The sequence below is a fragment of the Erinaceus europaeus genome, chromosome 1, assembly GCF_950295315.1.
Source record: "Erinaceus europaeus chromosome 1, mEriEur2.1, whole genome shotgun sequence".
Lineage (NCBI taxonomy): Eukaryota > Metazoa > Chordata > Mammalia > Eulipotyphla > Erinaceidae > Erinaceus > Erinaceus europaeus.
In genome coordinates, this window is record NC_080162.1 from 134,198,601 (window position 1) to 134,217,940 (window position 19,340).

Genomic DNA, 19,340 nt, shown 5'->3' on the forward strand with positions numbered 1-19,340 from the left:
CCGGACACCTCCTCGGGAACTGGAGATCTGTGGAGCCTCCGCCCGTCCCTTTGAGTCTCGAGCTGCAGCGCCACCTGCGCAGCCAAGCGGGCGGGGCGAGTAGGGGAGCCGCCCCCCAGGGCTGGCAGGTGAGGGAGGCGGGGGTAGGGGTGCACCCCGGGATACGCTGCGGGCGGGCGGCGGCCGCACCACGTGTCCGGCAGGGGCGGAGCGGGGCGGCCGGGCGCGCCCTCCCAGCTGAGCTCGGTGCGCCGCCGCGGTGGCCACGCTCTGGCTCCCAGGGCAGCAGTAGCCGAGGCGCCGGCGGAGGGCGCAGCACGCGCGGGCTGAGCGCAGTCTCCGGCCTCCGGTGCCTGCAGGTCTCCGGCGCCAGCAGTTCTCGAGGGCCCGCAGGTGCCACTTCCTAGACGGCGGTGCAAGGGCTGGACCTGCAGCTACGCGATGGGGCCGCTCCGCCAAACTAAGGTAAGGAGCTCACTCTGTTCGGTCTTGGAGGGGGTTCAGGCAGTGGCCTTCCGAGGGGGGGTACTGCATGAAGGGTGGCCTTCAGAGTCCTGTGAAACGAGGACAGGGACGTGGCAGGGAAAGGCATGGGGGGACTTACTCTAGTGATGAGAACCGGGAGCCAGGGAGGTGGCCCTGGAAGAGACTTGGAAGGGGTGACAGGAGAATTAAAAAAGACTGACACTAAGGGTGAATCCTCTTTTCTGAAACTGGAGATTTGGGGATCTAACTCTGAAGAGATGCCTGATGTGCATAAAAGAGATTTTGTTGTGATTGTTGATGCTAGAGAGATGAAGATTTCATGCATGTCAGTGACCTGGCGGCGTTAGTTCAGGGTCTGCAGTGTACCCAGAGGGATGGCTGACTGGATACTTGCTGGGTGAGCGATGTGTAGAATAAACCCAGAGGCTGGGTGCGGCTTTCGCTCCCCCCTCCACCATGGGTGGATTCCTGAGGAACCTCAAGAGTTCCCCAAACTGGGGCTTTTCCCTTCCCTTCCTGCACTGTGCCAGCCGTCCAGAGGTGTTTACTTTGGCACTGACCCTTCCTGGTAAACTGTGTGGAAATGAACAGGAGGTCTTGTTTCAAAATAGTGTTTGTTACCTAATCCAAAGCCCTTTTCAACTGCAGAGGTTTGTTTGAGGGAGCATAGTGCGTGTGTGTGTGTGTGTGTGTGTGTGTATGTGTATGTGTGTGTAGGGGCTCCTCCTAGGAATCCATTTTAATGAGACAGAGTGGTGGTGACAAAAAAGAAACACCAGGCTCCAGGAGATTTCTGCTTCTAGGTGGATGTGCTGTGTTGGCTATGCTTGAGCTTTTTCAGCCTCAGTTACCACATCTGTAAATAGGAACACAAATTAGCATCCTCTCATGGGTGGGTTATAAAGATCAGACGAAATGGTTGGGAAATCGCTTTTAAAAAAACTGAAAAATAAAGAGCTAAAAGATCACTTACTATGCATTAAAAAAAAGACCCTCTCGTGTTGTGTTGCCAAGGAGAGAGAAAAAAAATATCTTCTCAGTGGTGTGCTTTAAAAAATAGAAATGCCTAGCATGATATAAAAGGTGGAGCCATTTTACCGAGTATTGGATTTTTGTTTGCTTCTCTGTTGGCAACAAGCCTTGTATACCAGGATACTAATGAATAATTAAGATCCTGGCCAGGAGATGAGGGATTTGAAAGACACTGCTGCATGGTCTATCAGAAAAAGATTGTTCCAGGTAGAGGTGTCTACTTTGTGAGGAGACAGGAAAACAGAAGTTAGATAGTCACAGCTAATTCAAGAAAAGCAAAATGGGTGTCTAGAGAAAATCAGGTAATAGCTAGAGTATGTTCTGAGAAATACTGAACCTTTGAGAGAGCCAAAATTTTGGATGTGATAGGAAAAAAGAGTAGGAAGGTAAGTTAAGAGCCAAGTGGAAGTATGGAATGAACTTCCTTCCTAATAAGTGGAACAGTGTGCATGTTTGTATATGTGTGTGCACATGTGCACATAGGTGTGGGCATATCTTCACTCTAGTGTGTGCTTTTTAGTAGATTAGAAAAGATAACTCAGTGGAATTGTTTTCAAACCTATCTCATTAATTGAGATAAGGACTGTTTTGTAAAGAGTCAGTGTTCAGAAATGTGATTTCTTAGCAACTGAGCCCAGGAGGAACAGACAAATGAGAAAGAGAACGAGTTTTCTTTTGTGTTCTTTCTCATCCCCAATTTGGAGAAGGAGCAAAGAGTGCAGCATCATGAAAAGGAGATTGCCAGAAGTCGAATTCCCCGCTTGATTCTGCGGCCCCATCTGCCCCAACAACAACACAAAGTGTCCCCAGCCTCTGAGTCTCCCTTCTCTGAGGAAGAGAGCAAAGACTTCAACCCCAGCAGCTCTGGGCACTCAGCAAGAACCATTAGCAGCAACAGCTTCTGCTCAGGTACAGTATCCATGGAAAGCCACACCCAGAATGACTATGTGCATGACTGTGCCTTGTGAATAGACCGAGGTTGGACCTCTCAAAGCCTAGACCTAGGTCTCTATTATTATTGATAGAGTGAATGCTTTTTCTTTTCTATTTTTGTTGTTGTTGTTTTTGAATGCTTTTTGTTTTCTGTTTTGCCTCACAAATACAACAGTTTCATATGGTTCAAATTAATGGAATCTCATACCTGTTTTTCATGTCATTCTAGTTTCTAGTTTAGCAGATGAATTTAACTTCTTGTTTATGTGTTGAAAGAAAGTGTATTCTATCATTAAATCTGGACAGTGGTGCTGGGTGATGGTGCAGCTGGCTGAGTGCACATGTCATAGTGCACAAGGACCTGGGTTCGAGTCTCCAGTCCCCACCTGCAGGGGGAAAGTTTTGCCAGTAGTGAGGAAGGTCTGCAGGTATCTCTCTGTCTCTCTGCCTCTCTATCTCCCCTTCCTCTCAATTTCTGACTATCTCTGTCCAATAAATAAAGATAATAAAAGAGTTAAAGCTGTACAATATGCTAACCTGTGTTTCACACTAGCAACTTGTCCAAGCCCTATGTACTTCTGATCATGGATTCCCTATGAGATAAAGCAGCTTCTAATTAATGAGGTTGAGGTGAAGGATGTACACATACAGGGACTGATTTACCTGAAAGTTGAGAGCAGAAGATCACAGATTTTGTAATCTGTCAGGCCTGATCTGGAATCTCTCAGATTTTCTCTTTTTACAAGCCATGTGACCTTGGACTTGTAACCCTAAGTTGCTTCACTTCCTAGAATCTCACTTGTAACATCTACAAGATGGAAGATAATACCTACTGGTAAAGTAGCTATAAGGTTGAATGTGACCACATACCTAAATGTACCCCCAGCACAGCACCTTGCTTATAGAAATGCTTAATGAATGATGGTTTTGAGTACAGACAACAGTAAATGTTACTTTTGGTCCAGGATTAAGGAAGCTTCCTTAAATAGTGAATTCATTTAGTAAAGAAACAAAATTCTTGATAGCACCTGAAGGTGTCACCTCTTAACAGAACCTCATACCCACTGAAGCTCCTGATATAGAAGGACTTTTATTTTTCAAGAAATATTAGGAATTTGTATAAAATTTAAAGGACTCACTTTTACATGTATGAGGTTTAAAGCTCAGTCCTCTAATCAAATATGCCAGAGTGTTGCTGTGGTGCAAGTGCGCGTGCAAATGTGTGTGTCTGACTCTGTGTATCCGTCTCTCACTCTGTCCCTTTATATTGGGGAATAAACAAAATAAATCTTAAAAAAAATAAAAATAAAGGAGGGTCTTTTATGATTAGTGCATAGGATGTCATAGTGACCAATTTTTATAACTTATTTAGGTGAAATGTAATGTATGAGTACATGTGAGAAGTCAAGTACATGTGAATCAAGATGCTAGGATGGATGCTATAATTTAACTGGATAAAATATTCCATTAATACAGCAACTTACATTTTGCAGAGTGCTTTTTTCAAAGTATAGTTCTGGGTTTGTTACATCATTTCAAAAACTAACTCCATCTTAAAGTGTATATCAGAATTTTTGTTCTCTGAAAAGAAAGGCTCAGATTCTCTGCTTGGTGCTGAATAAATATTACATATATATTTGCCTCCACGGCTATTGCTGGAGCTCAGTGCCTACACCATGAATCCACTGCTCCTGGAGGCTATTTTTCCCCCTTTTGTTGCCATGGTTTGTTTTATCATTGTTGTAATTATTATTATTGTTTTTATTGCTGTCGTTGTTGGATAGAACAGAGAGGAATGGAGAGAGGCAGGGAAGACAGAAAGTGGGAGAGAAAGATAGACACCTGCAGACCTGCTTCACTGCCTGTGAAGTGACTTCCCTACAGGTGGGGAACCGTGGGCTCGAACTGGGATCCTTATGCTGGTTCTTGCTCTTTGTGCCACCTGCTCTTAATCTGTTGCCCTACCGCCTGACTCCCTAAATTTATATTTTTAAATCTATTCATTGCACTTAAGTTGTAAGTATCAAGTTCAAATGGAGACCCACTGAGGGATTGCATATTCTCCCATGGGTGAAAAACCAAAGAATTTTTGACAGAGAGCAAGCAGTTAAGAGTCCAAGAACCTAGTCTTATTTGCAATATGTAATACTGTTTATTTGAACTCCATTATGGAATGCAGGGATCACCCTGGTTGAGTATGGATGAGCCCAGGGGATATCATTTCAAACTGACACATTGTCATACATAATTCACATCTATATTTATTCCCAATATTCTCTTATAATCACTTCCTCTGTGACTGAATGTTCGGAGTGAGTAGTAGTATCAGGAAAAAGAAGAAATGGTTAGTTGGACAAAAGAAGAAAAAAACTCCAAATGTCATTTAGAAAATACATGTGAAAAGTCAATAAAATTATTAATTTGGGGTTATAAATTATTCTCTGCAGGACCCATTTCCTGAATCATACCTTCTTCCCAGGAGGCCTGTCTCCCACTAAGGTCATAATGCTGTACATGAAAAATTGAAAGCAGATATTGATCCTTCTGCCATTAACTAGCTGAGAATTGAGTGCCAGAAGCATGGAATGATGGGTGTCTATAAACCTTTATATCTTTAGCATTGCATCTGGTCTCCAGATAGAAGTTCCATCTTTCCCAGGCCTCATCTTCCTGTGTTGGTTATTCCCCAAGGTTTGGATTGGTATCTTTTCTTTCTCTGCTTGCCTCTCTGGAGCATTGCTAAGCCCCAAGATGGGTTTTGAGTGCTGCACTGACTAGAATTGACAGGATCAAGGCCTTTGGGGGCATGTTAATTATGTTTTAGGAGGTCAGTTGGTGAATGTGAAATGAATGGATTTGGTTCTATGGGGAACATTAAGGCTGCAGGCAGTGAGGTAGAGAATGTAAAATGCATCCAACTGGTTTTAAACTAGCCACTTTTTAACACAGGCTGGGATATATGTTGGCTTCTTTTTTATATTTATTTATTTATTTTTTAATTTAAGAAAGGATTAATTAACAAAACCATAAGGTAGGAGGGGTACAACTCCACACAATTCCCACCACCCAATCTCCATAACCCACCCCCTCCCCTGATAGCTTTCCCAGTCTCTATCCCTCTGGGAGCATGGACCCAGGGTCATTGAGGGTTGCAGAAGGTAGAAGGTCTGTCTTCTATAATTGCTTCCCCTATTTATTTATTTTTTATTTGCCCTTTTGTTGCCCTTGTTTTTTATTGTTGTTATTGATGTCGTTGTTGTTAGATAGGACAGAGAGAAATGGAGAGAAGAGAGGAAGACAGAGAGGGGGTGAGAAAGATAGACACCTGCAGACCTGCTTCACTGCCTGTGAAGTGACCCCCCTGCAGGTGGGGAGCTGAGGGCTCGAACCTGGATCCTTAAGCCGCTCCTTGCGCTTCGCGCCACGTGCGGTGCACTTAACCAGATGCACTACTGCCTGACTCCCTATATGTTGATTTCTTAATCATGACAGTTAAGTCAGAGTTCACGGTACCTACACATATTTGAAATGCCATTCTCAGCTAGGACTAGACTTAAATAGTTTTAGAGATGTTACATAACCTTACCAGTGATTAGTATGCATTGGCTTGTCTTCTGTTTGTCAAGATTGCCCATAGTGTGAAAGGTAACATTCAGAGTTAGGTGGGTCTTATGGTCTGGCAGTGAAATTATAGAGGAAGATATTATTCAAACACATTATGCTGTCTGAACAATATACTTTCCGAACTGTAAACTAGAGACCTCCCAATCTGGCTTCAAATGCATTAATTATGAAGAGTGTCATATGTTTTACGGTATTCTTTCAAAATGAGAATGTAGTTCATTCTCACAGAATCAGATTTACTTAATATAAGGGATATGTTTTGAGAGTCTGACTTTCCTGTCATTTGTGTTAAGACAACACAGTCTACCTTCAGTGTCAAAAAGTAATTACAAATATTGTGAGTTATACTTCAGTGAAATAAATGGCAGTTGTATGTTGTGTCCTCCATGCTCACTCTGATGCTTTTCTCATGATTTTATTGACCCCATGATTCAAAAGACTAGAGTCGAGTTTCCAAGCAACTTATCCATTCTCACTTGCCTTCTCTAGTCCTTCCTGTACTCCACCGTCTCTTCTTTTCTTCCCATGAAAGCACTGACTAGGAACATTTAATGATTAGATATTCGGTATGCTAATTTGTATGTGGTAGCTATCTCATTTCAGAATTTTGCAATTCATTTGGGGTGTGTCCCCAAAGACTCTACTCCTAATAGCTTTTTATTAGCAGAGTTTCTTTGAAGATATACATGTGTCCCGTTTTTCATCAGTGCATGTGTTTTGGGTCATGGACACATTAAAACAGTCTGTTTCTTACAATTTATATTGAGTATTTATCACCATGACCTTATCTGAACCCAGTTAAGTTCATACTATTTTGAAGACAAGGCTCTATCTTATGTGCGTGGCATGGAAAACACTGAACAGTCTTAGTAAATGGTAAATCGTACTTTCTTCGTCTTCTCCTCCTCCTCCTGTTCTTTTCCCTCCTATTCCCCTTATTTTTCCAATCCCTCTTCCTCTTTTCCTTTGCCTTTCCCCCCTCCTCCTCTCCTTCTCTTTCCACCTCCTCCTTCTTTCCTTACCCATCTCCTCCTCTTTCTTCCCAGGGACTTACAGCTGCACAATTATGGGTGGATGGTTTTTCCTGTCCATATCAGATAGAGAAGGGAAAAGAAGAATGAGAGACACCACCACAGCATCACACCCCATGCATGGAGTTTCCCTTTGGTGTTTTATATGGTACTCGCATGTGGTGGCCAAGAACTTGAACCCAGATCCTCCCACACAGAAAATTGGCCATTCTACCACCTACACTATCTCTTGGCCTAATGCTTTCTTAAAGAACAGTACAGCTAGCAGTATACATGCATAGAAACTACACCCCTGCTTTTCTAGCCTTTTTTTTGCACTGTGGTATCAGAACCTCACACATGTACCATACCACATTCCCTGGCCACTGTTTTCATTATTTTTATTTCAGAAAGAGAGAATGACACCACTACTACTAGAGAATGACACCAACAGTACTCCATCTATGGAGTTTCCAATGATGCTGTAGCGTTTCAGTGTGGTACTGAGGTTGGAACCCAGGGCCCAGTACATGGCAGGATATTGTGACCTACCAGGTGGGCTATATTTACTTTAGATAGAGACAGAGAGAAATTCAGAGGAGAGGGGAAGACAGAGAGGGAGAGAGACAGAGAGACACCTGCGGCCATACTTCACCACTGCTGAAGCTTCCCCCATGGAGCCTGGGGGCTTGAACCCGGGTCCCTGAGCACTGTAATGTGGATGACCAACTAGGTGCACAACCACCTGTCCCCTCCCCAGGTGGGATATATCCTGGCCCCCATGTTCCTTCTTTTTATTATTATTATCTTTATTTATTGGATAGAGACAGCCAGAAATCAAGAGGGAAGGGAGAGAGATTGAAAAACACCTGCAGCCCTGCTTCACCACTCGTGAAGCTTTCCCCATGCAGGTGGGGACTGGGGGCTTGAACCTGGGTCCTTGTGCATTATAACCTGTGCGCTTAACCAGGTGTGCCACTGTCCAGCCCCCCATGTTCCTTCTTTAACACAGATTTTTTTTTTGCAAATAATGAACACTTATTATTTTCATGACATTGATCTTATAGTCACAAACATATGCCCCAAACTTAGTAGTAAAGACTTGAAATGTGTATGGTTTATTGCATGTCAGTTATACCTCAATATGATTTTTTGAACAAAAACACCTAAAATGATTAACACTACTTTCTGAGTCACCGATGAGTTCAACAAATCTTTATTTATTATTTTTTTTGAAGGGGGAAGGGAGACAGCGTAGTCCATGAGAGATAAGAAAATGATGTAATAGTGTATGGGAAAATCTGGATGGGAAAAATATCCTTTATTATAAGAAAAGACAAGAATGGAGATGGGGAAAAAAGTCAAGGATCATGTCACCTTAAAACATCAAGCTACAGATGCTGCCATGACTCCATCCCGACTTCTCTGGGCAGACAACCTTACCAACATATCCTGGACCCTTGCATCTACAGAGCTTTGGCCCTCTAGGGAGAGATAGAAACAGGCTGGGGTATGAATCGACCTGTCAATGCCCACGCTCAGCAGATAAGCACCTACAGAACTACCACTTTCTGCTCCCCTAAAACAACCTTACTTACTTGTTGATCCATACTCCCAGAGGGGGAGAAGTGATGGGATGAAGAAGATAAGAGGGCTCTGAACTCCAGCTCCATCAGCACCCAGAGAGAGAGAAGGAAAAGACGAGGGACATATGGAGGTAGTTATGTTGTCATAAGTGGCTTGGAGGGGAAGAGAGGATTGAATCAGGAAATAAGGGGACAATTATGTATAAATATGGTCACATAGTTGTAGAGATGATGGTTGACCCATATCTACCACCTTAGGGGAACAGTGGGTTGAAGTGGGGAGACTGAAGATTCAGAACTCTGGTGGTGGCAGTGGTATGGATTCAAACCCCTGTTGATGTATAATTCTGTAATATAAAAATAAATAAATTTTAGAGAGGGGGAAAAAAGTCAAGGAAAATAAAATAGGACCATAGAAATACACACTAACACACCAGCTATAATAAGCTAAATTCTACAGTTCAAACTACATGATAACAAAAATCCCATGATATGATCAATTAAAGCTATTTCCTTGAAGAAACATAGCTACAACGAATTCATCGAATTATTTGAAATGCAAAGATTGAAAAAAACAAAGAAGGGATTAGGTGGTGTTGCACATGGTTGAACGAATCGAATACATTACAGTGTGCAAAGACCCAGGTTCGAGACCTCAGTCCCCACCTGCAGGGGGCAGCTTTGTGAGTGATGAAGCATTGCTGCAGCTGTCTCTGTCTCCCTTCCTCACAATCGATCACCCCCTTCCCTCTTGATTTCTGGCTGTCTCTATCCAATAAATAAATAAATAATAATAAATGTTTAAAAATAAAACAGACGTTAATTCAGTTCTTAATTATTACAGAGGAAAAAAACTGATAGAGGATTAAATTTCCCAAGAAAGAATAATGTTTAGACTTGTGGCACAATTTAAAACATATGAAGTAGAACATATCTATAATATGAAATGATAAGTAAAAACTATAATAAAACAATTTAAAAGACTTCTTTTAGCAATCAATCTCTTTAAATGAACATGCACCAATTTTTTAAAAATTTTACTCATTTAGCTAATGAAAGAGCTAACAAGAAGTTACAGCCAGGCTGTCCCAAGTTTTTTTTTAACCTTTTTATTATTATTTCTATATACTTACTAGGTAGAGACAGAGAGAAATTGAGAGGGAAGGGAGAGGTAGAGAAGGAAAGAGACACAGGCACCTGCAGCCCTTCTTCACCACTTGTGAAGCTTTTTCCATGCAGGTGGGGACCCGGGGCTAGAACCTGGGTCCTTGTACACTGTAATATGAGCAATTAACCAGGTGAACCACCACCTGTGCTGCCTCACCCATTTTTTTTTCTTTTCTTTTTGTGTAACTGATGTTTTGACAAAAGAAAAAAAAAAAGTTTCTCTATCCTTCTCCCTCCCACCTCCATGTCCTGGACTTTTTGTTCTAATATGCCCATGAGAAGTGTAAAAGCCCACGATTGTGATATATATTCTGGTAAAACCCACAGAATCTAGGCCTCTGTCCATTTTCTTCCTTGTTGTTGTTGTTGTTGGTAGTGGATTGTACTCAACATTGTATGGTGACTCCAGCCACTAGTAGAAAAGCTGATGATGATTTGGGTAAGTCATACACCTCTGTCAGTCACCTGACCTGGTTAACAGCGTGCTCTGCATTCCTCTTGGCTTAACTGAGGCAGTAATTACCTGTAAGAACTGAGAAGCAAATGAATTCCTAGGGCTGGAGCTACTCCTTTTGAGGGTGCTTTGTAAACATAGCAGGTGGAATAATTGTGTATGTAGAACACTGATCATTTCATGGGAGAATAGTGACTTATCTCACTATTTCCATGTGTGTAATGTGCAGATACTGAGACATGGGCAACTTTATGTCCTAACTCATTAAACATGGTTAACAGGTAGAGAAACTAAACAGCCAATATATAAAATGCTTTGCAATCTAATCCTGAGTAAAGTTTTTATTTATTTATTTTTTTACAAAAAGTCTTGGGTTTTCACCGTGGGGATGAAGATCCTCTTTTCTGAGTGTCAGTCACCTAGAGGTAACATTGGTGCCAATTGTGGGAAGCACAATTAAGGTGAATTACAACCTGACTGAAGCTCCACTGTAGCATGACAGTGCCTCCAAGAATTTGCCATGCCTTGCCAAACAGGATTCTGCTGCTTCTTGTCCAGTTGAATAGACTTACTTGGTGTTAAGATTGGGTTAGCCTTTGAACACAATAATCAGAACTGAGATGACCCACTTAAAATGAATGAAGTGAGCTCCAAGGCCCAATGTGAATGTGGTAACTACAACTAGGAGAGTAAGAAAACTCTCTGTGCTATTTAGCAGTAAGAATAAAAATTACTTAGCAGTGAAGACTGTGAAAGGTAATCATGAAAGAAGTGGATATGCCCAACAGCATGATATTTTGCTTCAGGGGAATATCAGTGATACTGGGGTCAGGCGGTGGCATACTCGGTAGTGTACAATGCTCAAGAACCCAGGGTCAAGCCCCCAGTCCCCACCTGCAGGGGGAATGCTTCCTGAGTGCTGAAGCAGTACTACAGGTGTCTCTCTGTCTGTCTTTCTATATCCCTTTTCCTCGTGATATCTCTATGTTGCTATCTAAAATAAATAGAAAGAAAGGAAGAAAGATTGTTGTTTCTTCATTTCAAAATCTAGAGTCCTCAGAAAATTTGTTTATAATGCAAATGCCCTGACTCCTAAGCTGTCATCCCAGAGTGGGAGTACCCAGGAATCTGTTTTCCCAGGCTTTTCTGATGACTCTTATGCTGACTGGAGTCTGAGTCTATTGCTTTGTAGTCTGTTTTTGTTTGGGAATTTCATATGAGGGATGTGAGGGGTATGCCCAAAGTTATGTCACAAGATGATCAAGGGTCCAAGATGGTAGTGACCAGCCAAGCTGTTTAAAATCTATGGCATGGGGCAGGAAAATGCCTCCACACTCCATGAAATTAAAGCTTCTCTCTATGTATTTATACTCTCCTCTCCATGTCATTAATCTTAGCAATAAGATTATAATTAGTAATGTGTTTAGGTTTAAATGATAGGAAGTGAAAGGAGAGGAGAAAACATTTTCTTCCTTTATTTTCCTTCCTTTTCTCTCTCTCTCTCTCTCTCTCTCTCTCTCTCTCCTTCTCTCCTGTTTCTCACCAGAGCACTGCTCAGCTCTCGTTTATGGTGATGTGGGGAATTAAACTTGGGACTTTGGAGCTACAGGCATGAGAGTCTGTTTACATAGCTATTATGCTATCTATCCCCGTCCCTCTTTTACTCTTTCTAAATGTATTTTTATTCTCTTGCATTTTCTTTTGCTAGTGTTATAATGATTTGAAGTTCACAGACAGTGGAGGTGCTAAGTACGCTATATGAACCCAGTAGGAACACAAAGGGAGATTGAAACAGGAAACTGGGCCTAAGAATAGCAAGATATACTTTATAGCCTCTACAAAAACATACTGGCCAATAAGCATTAAAATTTTTTATTAGTGATTTAACAATAGTTAAGATTATAAGGTAACAGGGGTACAATTACACACAGTTCCTACTACCAGAGTTCTGTGTCCCATTCGCTTCATAGGAAGCTTCCCTATTCTTTTAAAAAATTTTTATTATCTTTATTTATTAGATAGAGACAGCCAGAAATCAAGAGGGAAGGGGGTGACAGAGAGAGACAGAGACACCTGCAGCACTGCTTCGCCACTCAAAGCTTTCCCCTGCAGGTGAGGACCAGAGGCTTGAACCCAGGTCCTTGCACATTGTAATATGTGCCCTCAACCAGGTGTGCCACCATTCGGCACCCTGCTTCCCTACCTATTCTTTATCCCTCTGGGAGTATGGAACAAAATTCTTTTTGAAGTGCAGAAGGTGGGAGGCCTGACTTCTATAATTGTTTCTCCACTGAACATGGACATTGGCAGGTCAATCCATACTCCCTGTCTGTTTCTTTTTCCCTAGTGGAATAGGACTCTGGAGAGGTGAGGTGATCTGTCCAGGGGAGTCAGGATGGAATCCTAGAGGCATCTGCAACTTGGTGGCTGAAAGACAGTAAGATATAAAGCAGAACAAATTTTTCCATAAATAACCCAAAAGTAGGAATAGAACAGATGAAACTAGGGGTCTTTGTGTGGGAAGAACCTAGGAGATTTAGGTATGTTCCAAGGGGCCCATGATTTTACTAATTTTTGCCTGAGCCCAACAGCTAACATGCAGGTGGGCTAAAAGTATTGTCTGGGAAGATGGTGTCAGAGTTGAGAACAGGAATAGATAGCTAGATTAGGGCAGAGAATAGCTCCCAAATGTATCAATAAGCATTTGTTAAAATCCTGCTAAATACCTGGAATTTTGCTAAGGATACAAAGAAAAATAAAACAGGATTAGAAAATTTATGTATTTACTGGACTAGCCCTGGTACCCAAATAAATAGGGGAACAAATCTGTGGGTGTTATTCCCACAAGATTACCCTTACTCACTTATTTCCCTGTATCTTTTACTGACAGACCCCTTCCTTGTAATTTGAGTTTGTTGATCCATTTATTATCTATATTGGCCTCTCACATTTCATAAGCTCAGTGATTCAAAGCAGTAACTGTAATTACTTGGGTTCAATAGATAAATATGAGCCTTGGTACCAGGAGACCTGTGTTAAAAGCATGCAATGAGATTAGAAAAGTGAGCTGGGCTAGACCAGGAAAGGCTTTGTATGCCTTGCTAAAAACTTGGTCATTGATATCAAGGATTCATCCAGGTACTAGCTCAGTAACATGAAGAGTGAAGCTTCCTAAACAGTCAGCAACAGAGTGGATTCTAGAACTGGGCAGTATTGTCCTTTATCATAGAATTCAGAATTTTTAAGAAAGGACTTTTTTTAGCTAACTCAGTAGATCAAAAGGTGTACAGAATTAGTTGGATATGCCTGATGGATTATCATTTTGAAACTCCTAAAAATCTTGCAGAGCTTAGTGAAGGATTTTCAGCAAGGAAGAGTAGTGGTCAGATTTATAATTTAGAAAAATATTTCTGATTACATGCTGGACAGTAAAAGGAAGGAAGGAAGGCATCATGGTGAGGGAACTGCATAACTTAAAGGTCATTGTCATGGTTTAAACTGAAGACTGATAAGATGACATGTATAAAAAATGGGGACTGGATCAAATGGTTCTTAGCCAACAAGTAGAGATGGCAAAAAATGATTATGCCTAAATTTCTGTTGAGTAAATACAAATGGAGACTCAGAATTGGAGAGGATAATGAATCAGATTAATGAGTTCAAATCTGGCTTTGTTGTCCTTAGAAGGTAAAGGTCTTGAATTCTGAAGACCAGTCAGAGATGTTGGTACATGCAGTCAAAAGAGTTGACATTGTTTAAAAAATTATTTCTAAAACAGAAAATATTGACAAAACTAGAGGATAAGAGGGACAAAATCCGACACATTTCCAACCACCAGGGTTCCTTATCCGATTCCCTCCACTGGAAGCTTTCCTATTCTTTGTCTCTCTGGGAGTATGGACCCCAAATCACGGGGTGTAGAAGGTAGAAGGTCTGGCTTCTGTGATTGCAGGGGTTGACATTTTTACCTAAGGGGAGAGAGTACATGGAAGAAGATTAGGGGACCATTTTATGAACTGGAAGATAAAGCTAAGGTAAGCATAAAAAAAAGGGGGGGAATCAGGACAGCTGAAAAGGAATTTTCAGAGAGGAGGAAAAGAAAGTGGCAGTATCAGTACCTCTTCTTCTTCTAGCATTTGCCCTTCTTCCATAGCCAGTCAGCAGCGTCAGGTTGAGCCTGATGTAAAGTTTCGAGACCTCCTTTGAATCTGGAGAGGTGGCAGTCGTTGACTATGTGGGTCATAGTCTGTCTGTAGCCGCAGGGGCAGTTCGGGTCGTCTCTGGCTCCCCAGCGATGGAACATAGCGGCGCACCGGCCGTGGCCTGTTCGATAGCGATTGAGGAGAGCCCAATCATAACGTGCTAGGTCAAAGCCGGGTTGATGCTTGCAGGGGTCTGTGATGAGGTGTTTGTTCTTGACGTCAGCTGACTGCCAACTCTGTTTCCAAGAGTCTGGAACAGAGAAGTTCAGTGTAGGCGTAGGAGACCAGATTGGATGACGAGACGTCAAGCGTTGAACAGAGAGATTTTCAAGAAGAAGGTAGTAGATCTGCTCAGATGTTGCATGAAATTAAGTTAAATATGCACTAAAAGTGCTGGGTGGCGGGGGGTGAGGGGGTGGTGGCTAGGGCAGGAGTTGGTCAATGATCTCAGGCAAAAAACAAACAAAAAGCCTCATAAAATTGTGGGGATGAATTCTAAATTACTGAGATGTGATGGGAGATAGCAAATAGAGCATAGACAGCTTGAAAAAAAAAATTGAACTGGGGCACGAGTCAGGGCGGTGGCGCCCCCAGCTAAGCATACAGAATACTAAGTGCAAGGATCTGGGTTTGAGTCCGCCAGGAGCAGTGGATTCATAGTGCTGGCACTTCTTCTTCTTCTAGCGTTTGCCCTTCTTCCGTAGCCAGTCAACAGCGTCAGGTTGAGCCTGATGTAAAGTTTCGAGACCTCCTTTGAATCTGGAGAGGTGGCAGTCGTTGACTATGTGGGTCATTGTCTGTAGCCACAGGGGCAGTTCGGGTCGTCTCTGGCTCCCCAGCGATGGAACATAGCAGCGCACCGGCCATGGCCTGTTCGATAGCGATTGAGGAGAGTCCAATCATAATGTGCTAGGTCAAAGCCGGGTTGATGCTTGCAGGGGTCTGTGATGAGGTGAGTGCTGGCACTGAGCCCCAGCGATAACCCTGGAGGCAATGAATGAATGAATGAATGAATGAATGAATGAATGAGCAAACTTACCTTCCTTGTATGTGGGTTGATTGCTTTCTTTTTATGGAAGCCATAAAATTGGAGAGCACTGAGTATATACCATCTAGCACTCATTCTTAGTTCCATCCAGAGAAACACATCCTTTGCCTTTGTCCTACTCATATCAGATGTTCCAGAGAGACTTTCTGTACTAGTTGACTCATTCATTTGCTGTTCTTTTACTGGCAGAAAGGATTCCTGTCTGAATCCATTTTAGAGACCACATGGCCTCTTACTCTCTTTACTTTTTCTATGTAATCTGAGAGGTTGGTGAGGCTTTTTTTGTTGTTGTTGTTGTTGTTAAGCTAATTATTATGTTTTTTGAAATCAGAAGCAATAAAAAATATACAGACACATAGGTCAGTGTGGTTATAATCACATTCATGGGGGTCATTTTATTTTTGCCTCAGTGGGGACCATGTTCTATTTACCTGTGATCCTTTTTGATCTTTTGTGAAGTAAATTTTTATTGAGCACCTATTGTGGGCAGTGTACCATCTTGGTAGCTGGACTAATGTGATGAGCGGTGCTGACAAGTCTGCTGTCCTTAAGGATTGTGTTCTTGTCATTACTTGTCAGCCCAAAGATGTCTCCCTCATCCATGTTAATTACAGCCTGCTCTCCATTCTACTGAAAATCTTTCTTTATTCTGTAGTTCATTTCATCAATGAGACTTTCAAAATGCAGCAGTTTATTTTATGAAAGTAATTTAGATTAGTTTATCCTTGTTGTCTTTCTTTCTCCCTTCCATTCTCTCTCCCTCCCTCCCTCCCTTTCTTTCTTTCTTTCTTTTTTTCTCTCCCACCAGGGTTATCTATGGGGCTCAGTGTCTGCAGGATGAATTCACTGCTACCAGCAGTAATTTTTATTTCCCCTCTTTCTTTCTTTTCCTTTTTTTTTTGTTTTTTTCTTCTTTTTTTGACAGGGCAGAGAGAAGTTGAGAGGGCAGGGGAGCTAGAAGGAGAGAGAAAGACACCTGTAGACATGCTTCAGAACTTGTGAAGCGACCTCCCTGCAAGTGGGAAGCCGAAGCTAGAACCTGGGTCCTTGCACATAATGATATGTAAGCGTAACCTGGTGCTCCACCACCTAGCCCCCTTGTTTTCTAAATGAAGTAAATATCATCTGCATATATTACCCAAACCATTTTTTCCAAAAAAACCCCACAAAAACCAGAGGTAGCAATTGCTTAAACCATCAAAATAAAGAAGCGCTGTCTTTTCCCATACCTTTCAATTTTCTTCCCTTATTCTATCTTCACCACCACTATGTCCAGGTTTCCATGTGAGAACAAGAAAAAAATTAAAGGAGATGGGAAATATTGACATTGCTAGACGACAGCTAATTCAGGTGTCTGTAGACTTAGTTGCTGTGTTTGTTTGCATACTTGTCTTTATCATCCTTGGGGCTTCACTGCATCAGGCTGATTTTTTTCAGATAGAAGCAAAGACAGAGGAGGAAAGCAAAGCATAAAAACTGTGTCCAATTTGCTGGGGTCCAGGCTTGAGCCTGAGTTACGAGCATGGCAGAGCAGGTGCATAGCCAGGTGAGCTACTTGGCCAGGCCCATTTGATGTTATCTTGTAAGATTTTCAATAGAGCATGAAACAGCTTCTTGGTTTCTGTCTCTCTTGCTTCCTTCCCACCTTATTAGCTCTCCTCCTTTCTTCTCTCTTTTCCCCTCATCTGTCCCCCCACACCAAGAAACCTTAAAATAACTGGACCTTTACCAAGCATGATTTAGAAACTGCAAATAAGCTCAAATTGCTAAGGAAAGAGATCAGAAGTATTAGTAACATGCCCATTGTGCAAGTCCTACAATTTACTTGTGTCTGTTTTGCTTGGATTTTGTTGTTGTTTTGGCAACTTCATGTAAATTAGATCTCTGGCTCCACATATGAGTGAAATCATCTGGTAGTTGTCTTTCATCTCTTGACTTATTTCACTAAGCATCATCACCTCCAGTTCCATCCATTTTGTCCCAGTGAACACAGTATCATCTTCTTTAATTGCAGAGTAGTAACATGCCTCTGAAGGGATTCACTGGCTCCCTTGGTCTGGGCTCACTAGTTTTCTGCAGGGTTAGAGCCTGCCTGCTTCCTGACACAGCACTGGCTTCTCCATCACCAAAATCCCTAGACTGATGTGTTACTCACACCCTGTTAAATATTTGATCCAGGACCCTTTCCTTCCCACGTTCCTTCCCCTGTGGCTGCCAGTGCAAAAATCAAACAGCTTGGCACTTGGTAGGAAACCAAGTGGAGACTCTTGATTCTGAGAGAGCACAAGTGCCCGCGAAGAACAGGCAACAGCTTTCTCTCCCTTCCTGTCCTCCTGTTCTGCAGAGGGCTGATCACAGTAACTTCCACAGAGTATGGAAACTGCAAAATAGCTCAGTGATCCCGGGAATGTTTACATGTGAAATGATTATTTTTGTCTCCAAGAAACCAGGGATATGCTAATTAAATACTCTCTCAGCTGGATTTTTATAGACGTAGGGCAACAGGTTTGAGTGTGTGGTGCTTCATTTGAATTACTTTTACAAGCTCATTTCTATCAACATATACATCCTTAAACAAGGTGGTGTGTGTGTGTGTGTGTGTGTGTGTGCGCGCTTAACCCACTGGTCTTGCAATTGCTATTTAATTTGGTTTCCTCTCGGCGGAACCCCTCTAGATTTTAACTCGCTATATAACCCCTCCAGATCTTAAGTTATCCTTGTCATGTCTGTGAGTTACTACATTGAGAATACCAAAATTCTTTTGTCTGTCCTCACTTTTTCTTTTTTTATAGAGACAGAGAAATTGACAGGGGTGGAGGAGTTAGAGAGGGAAGAAAGAGACAGAGAGACACCCGCAGCCCTGCTTCACCACTCATGAAGCTTTCCCCCCTGCAAGTGTAGACTGGGGGCTTGAACCCAGGTCCTTGCTCAACTATAATGTATATGCTTAACCATCTGGCCCTGTCTTTAATTTTTCTTAATTTCTTAGTAACACTGGATACTTGAACACTGCAGGGAAAATATCTCTTAGTAAAGAATTCCTTTTATAGTTTATATGGTCCGTTTCTCTGAGTAGTTAGTGTTCTTGCTTCTCAAGCTAGTCGTCAGTTCCTTTTGTTGGCTCAAGCTCCCATAGTCTGTATAAGTACCGCGTGCTTATTGATTGTACCACTGGAGCTGGAGCTCGAAGCTCCCATGGTCTAATGTCTCTCAGTCCTCTGCTTTCTTTTACTCAGCCTAAGAACTGGCATCTTTAAGCCCTCACCTCTGGAAAGGTCATGCTTCACCAATACTTCAGACTCACATACCCTACTGTCTTCTTGATTTCTTCAATGTCAGTGATTAAGCTGTGCTTCAAATTGTACATGTCAAAACCATGTTCACATTTTTTTTCCAATACAAAAATTAGTTCATTTGTGAATTGAAAAAAAAAAAAAAAAGGGAGGGGGGTTCCTTGACAGCTTACTTATTTTTCTTTTCTTTTTTTTGTTTTTTGTTTTTGTTTTGTTTTGTTCTTGTTTTTTGTTTTTTGCCTCCAGGGTTATCGCTGGGGCTCAGTGCCAGCACTACAAATCCACTGTTCCTGTGGACAGTTTTTCTATTTTTATTGACTAGGACAGAAAGAAACTGAGACAGGAAAGGGAGATAGAAAGGGAGAAAGACGGCACACCTGGTTAGGCACACATGTTACAGTGTGCAAGGACCCAGGTTCAAGCCCCTGGCCCCCACCTGCAGGTGGAAAGCTTCACAAGGGGTGAGGCAGGGCTGCAGGTGTCTCTCTTGTCTCTTTCCCTCTGT

The 19,340-nt window shown here is 42.2% G+C and overlaps 1 protein-coding gene across 6 annotated transcripts in view; it reads left to right on the top strand.

Annotated features, from left to right (window-relative positions):
• The first annotated feature begins 204 nt into the window (after positions 1–204).
• Positions 205–19,340, top strand: part of SYBU (syntabulin) — a 105,219-nt gene continuing 86,083 nt past the window's right edge. Inside the window, exons 1-2 of one of the 6 annotated variants that reach the window (XM_060195800.1) lie at positions 205–465; positions 2,226–2,427. In XM_060195800.1, coding sequence (XP_060051783.1) covers positions 442–465; positions 2,226–2,427 — 226 coding nt within the window. In that variant the 5' untranslated portion in view covers positions 205–441. Of the gene's footprint in view, positions 466–2,222; positions 2,428–19,340 lie in introns of all 6 variants that reach the window. The other 5 variants (XM_060195792.1, XM_060195821.1, XM_007524227.3 and 2 more) reach the window with 5 other exon arrangements.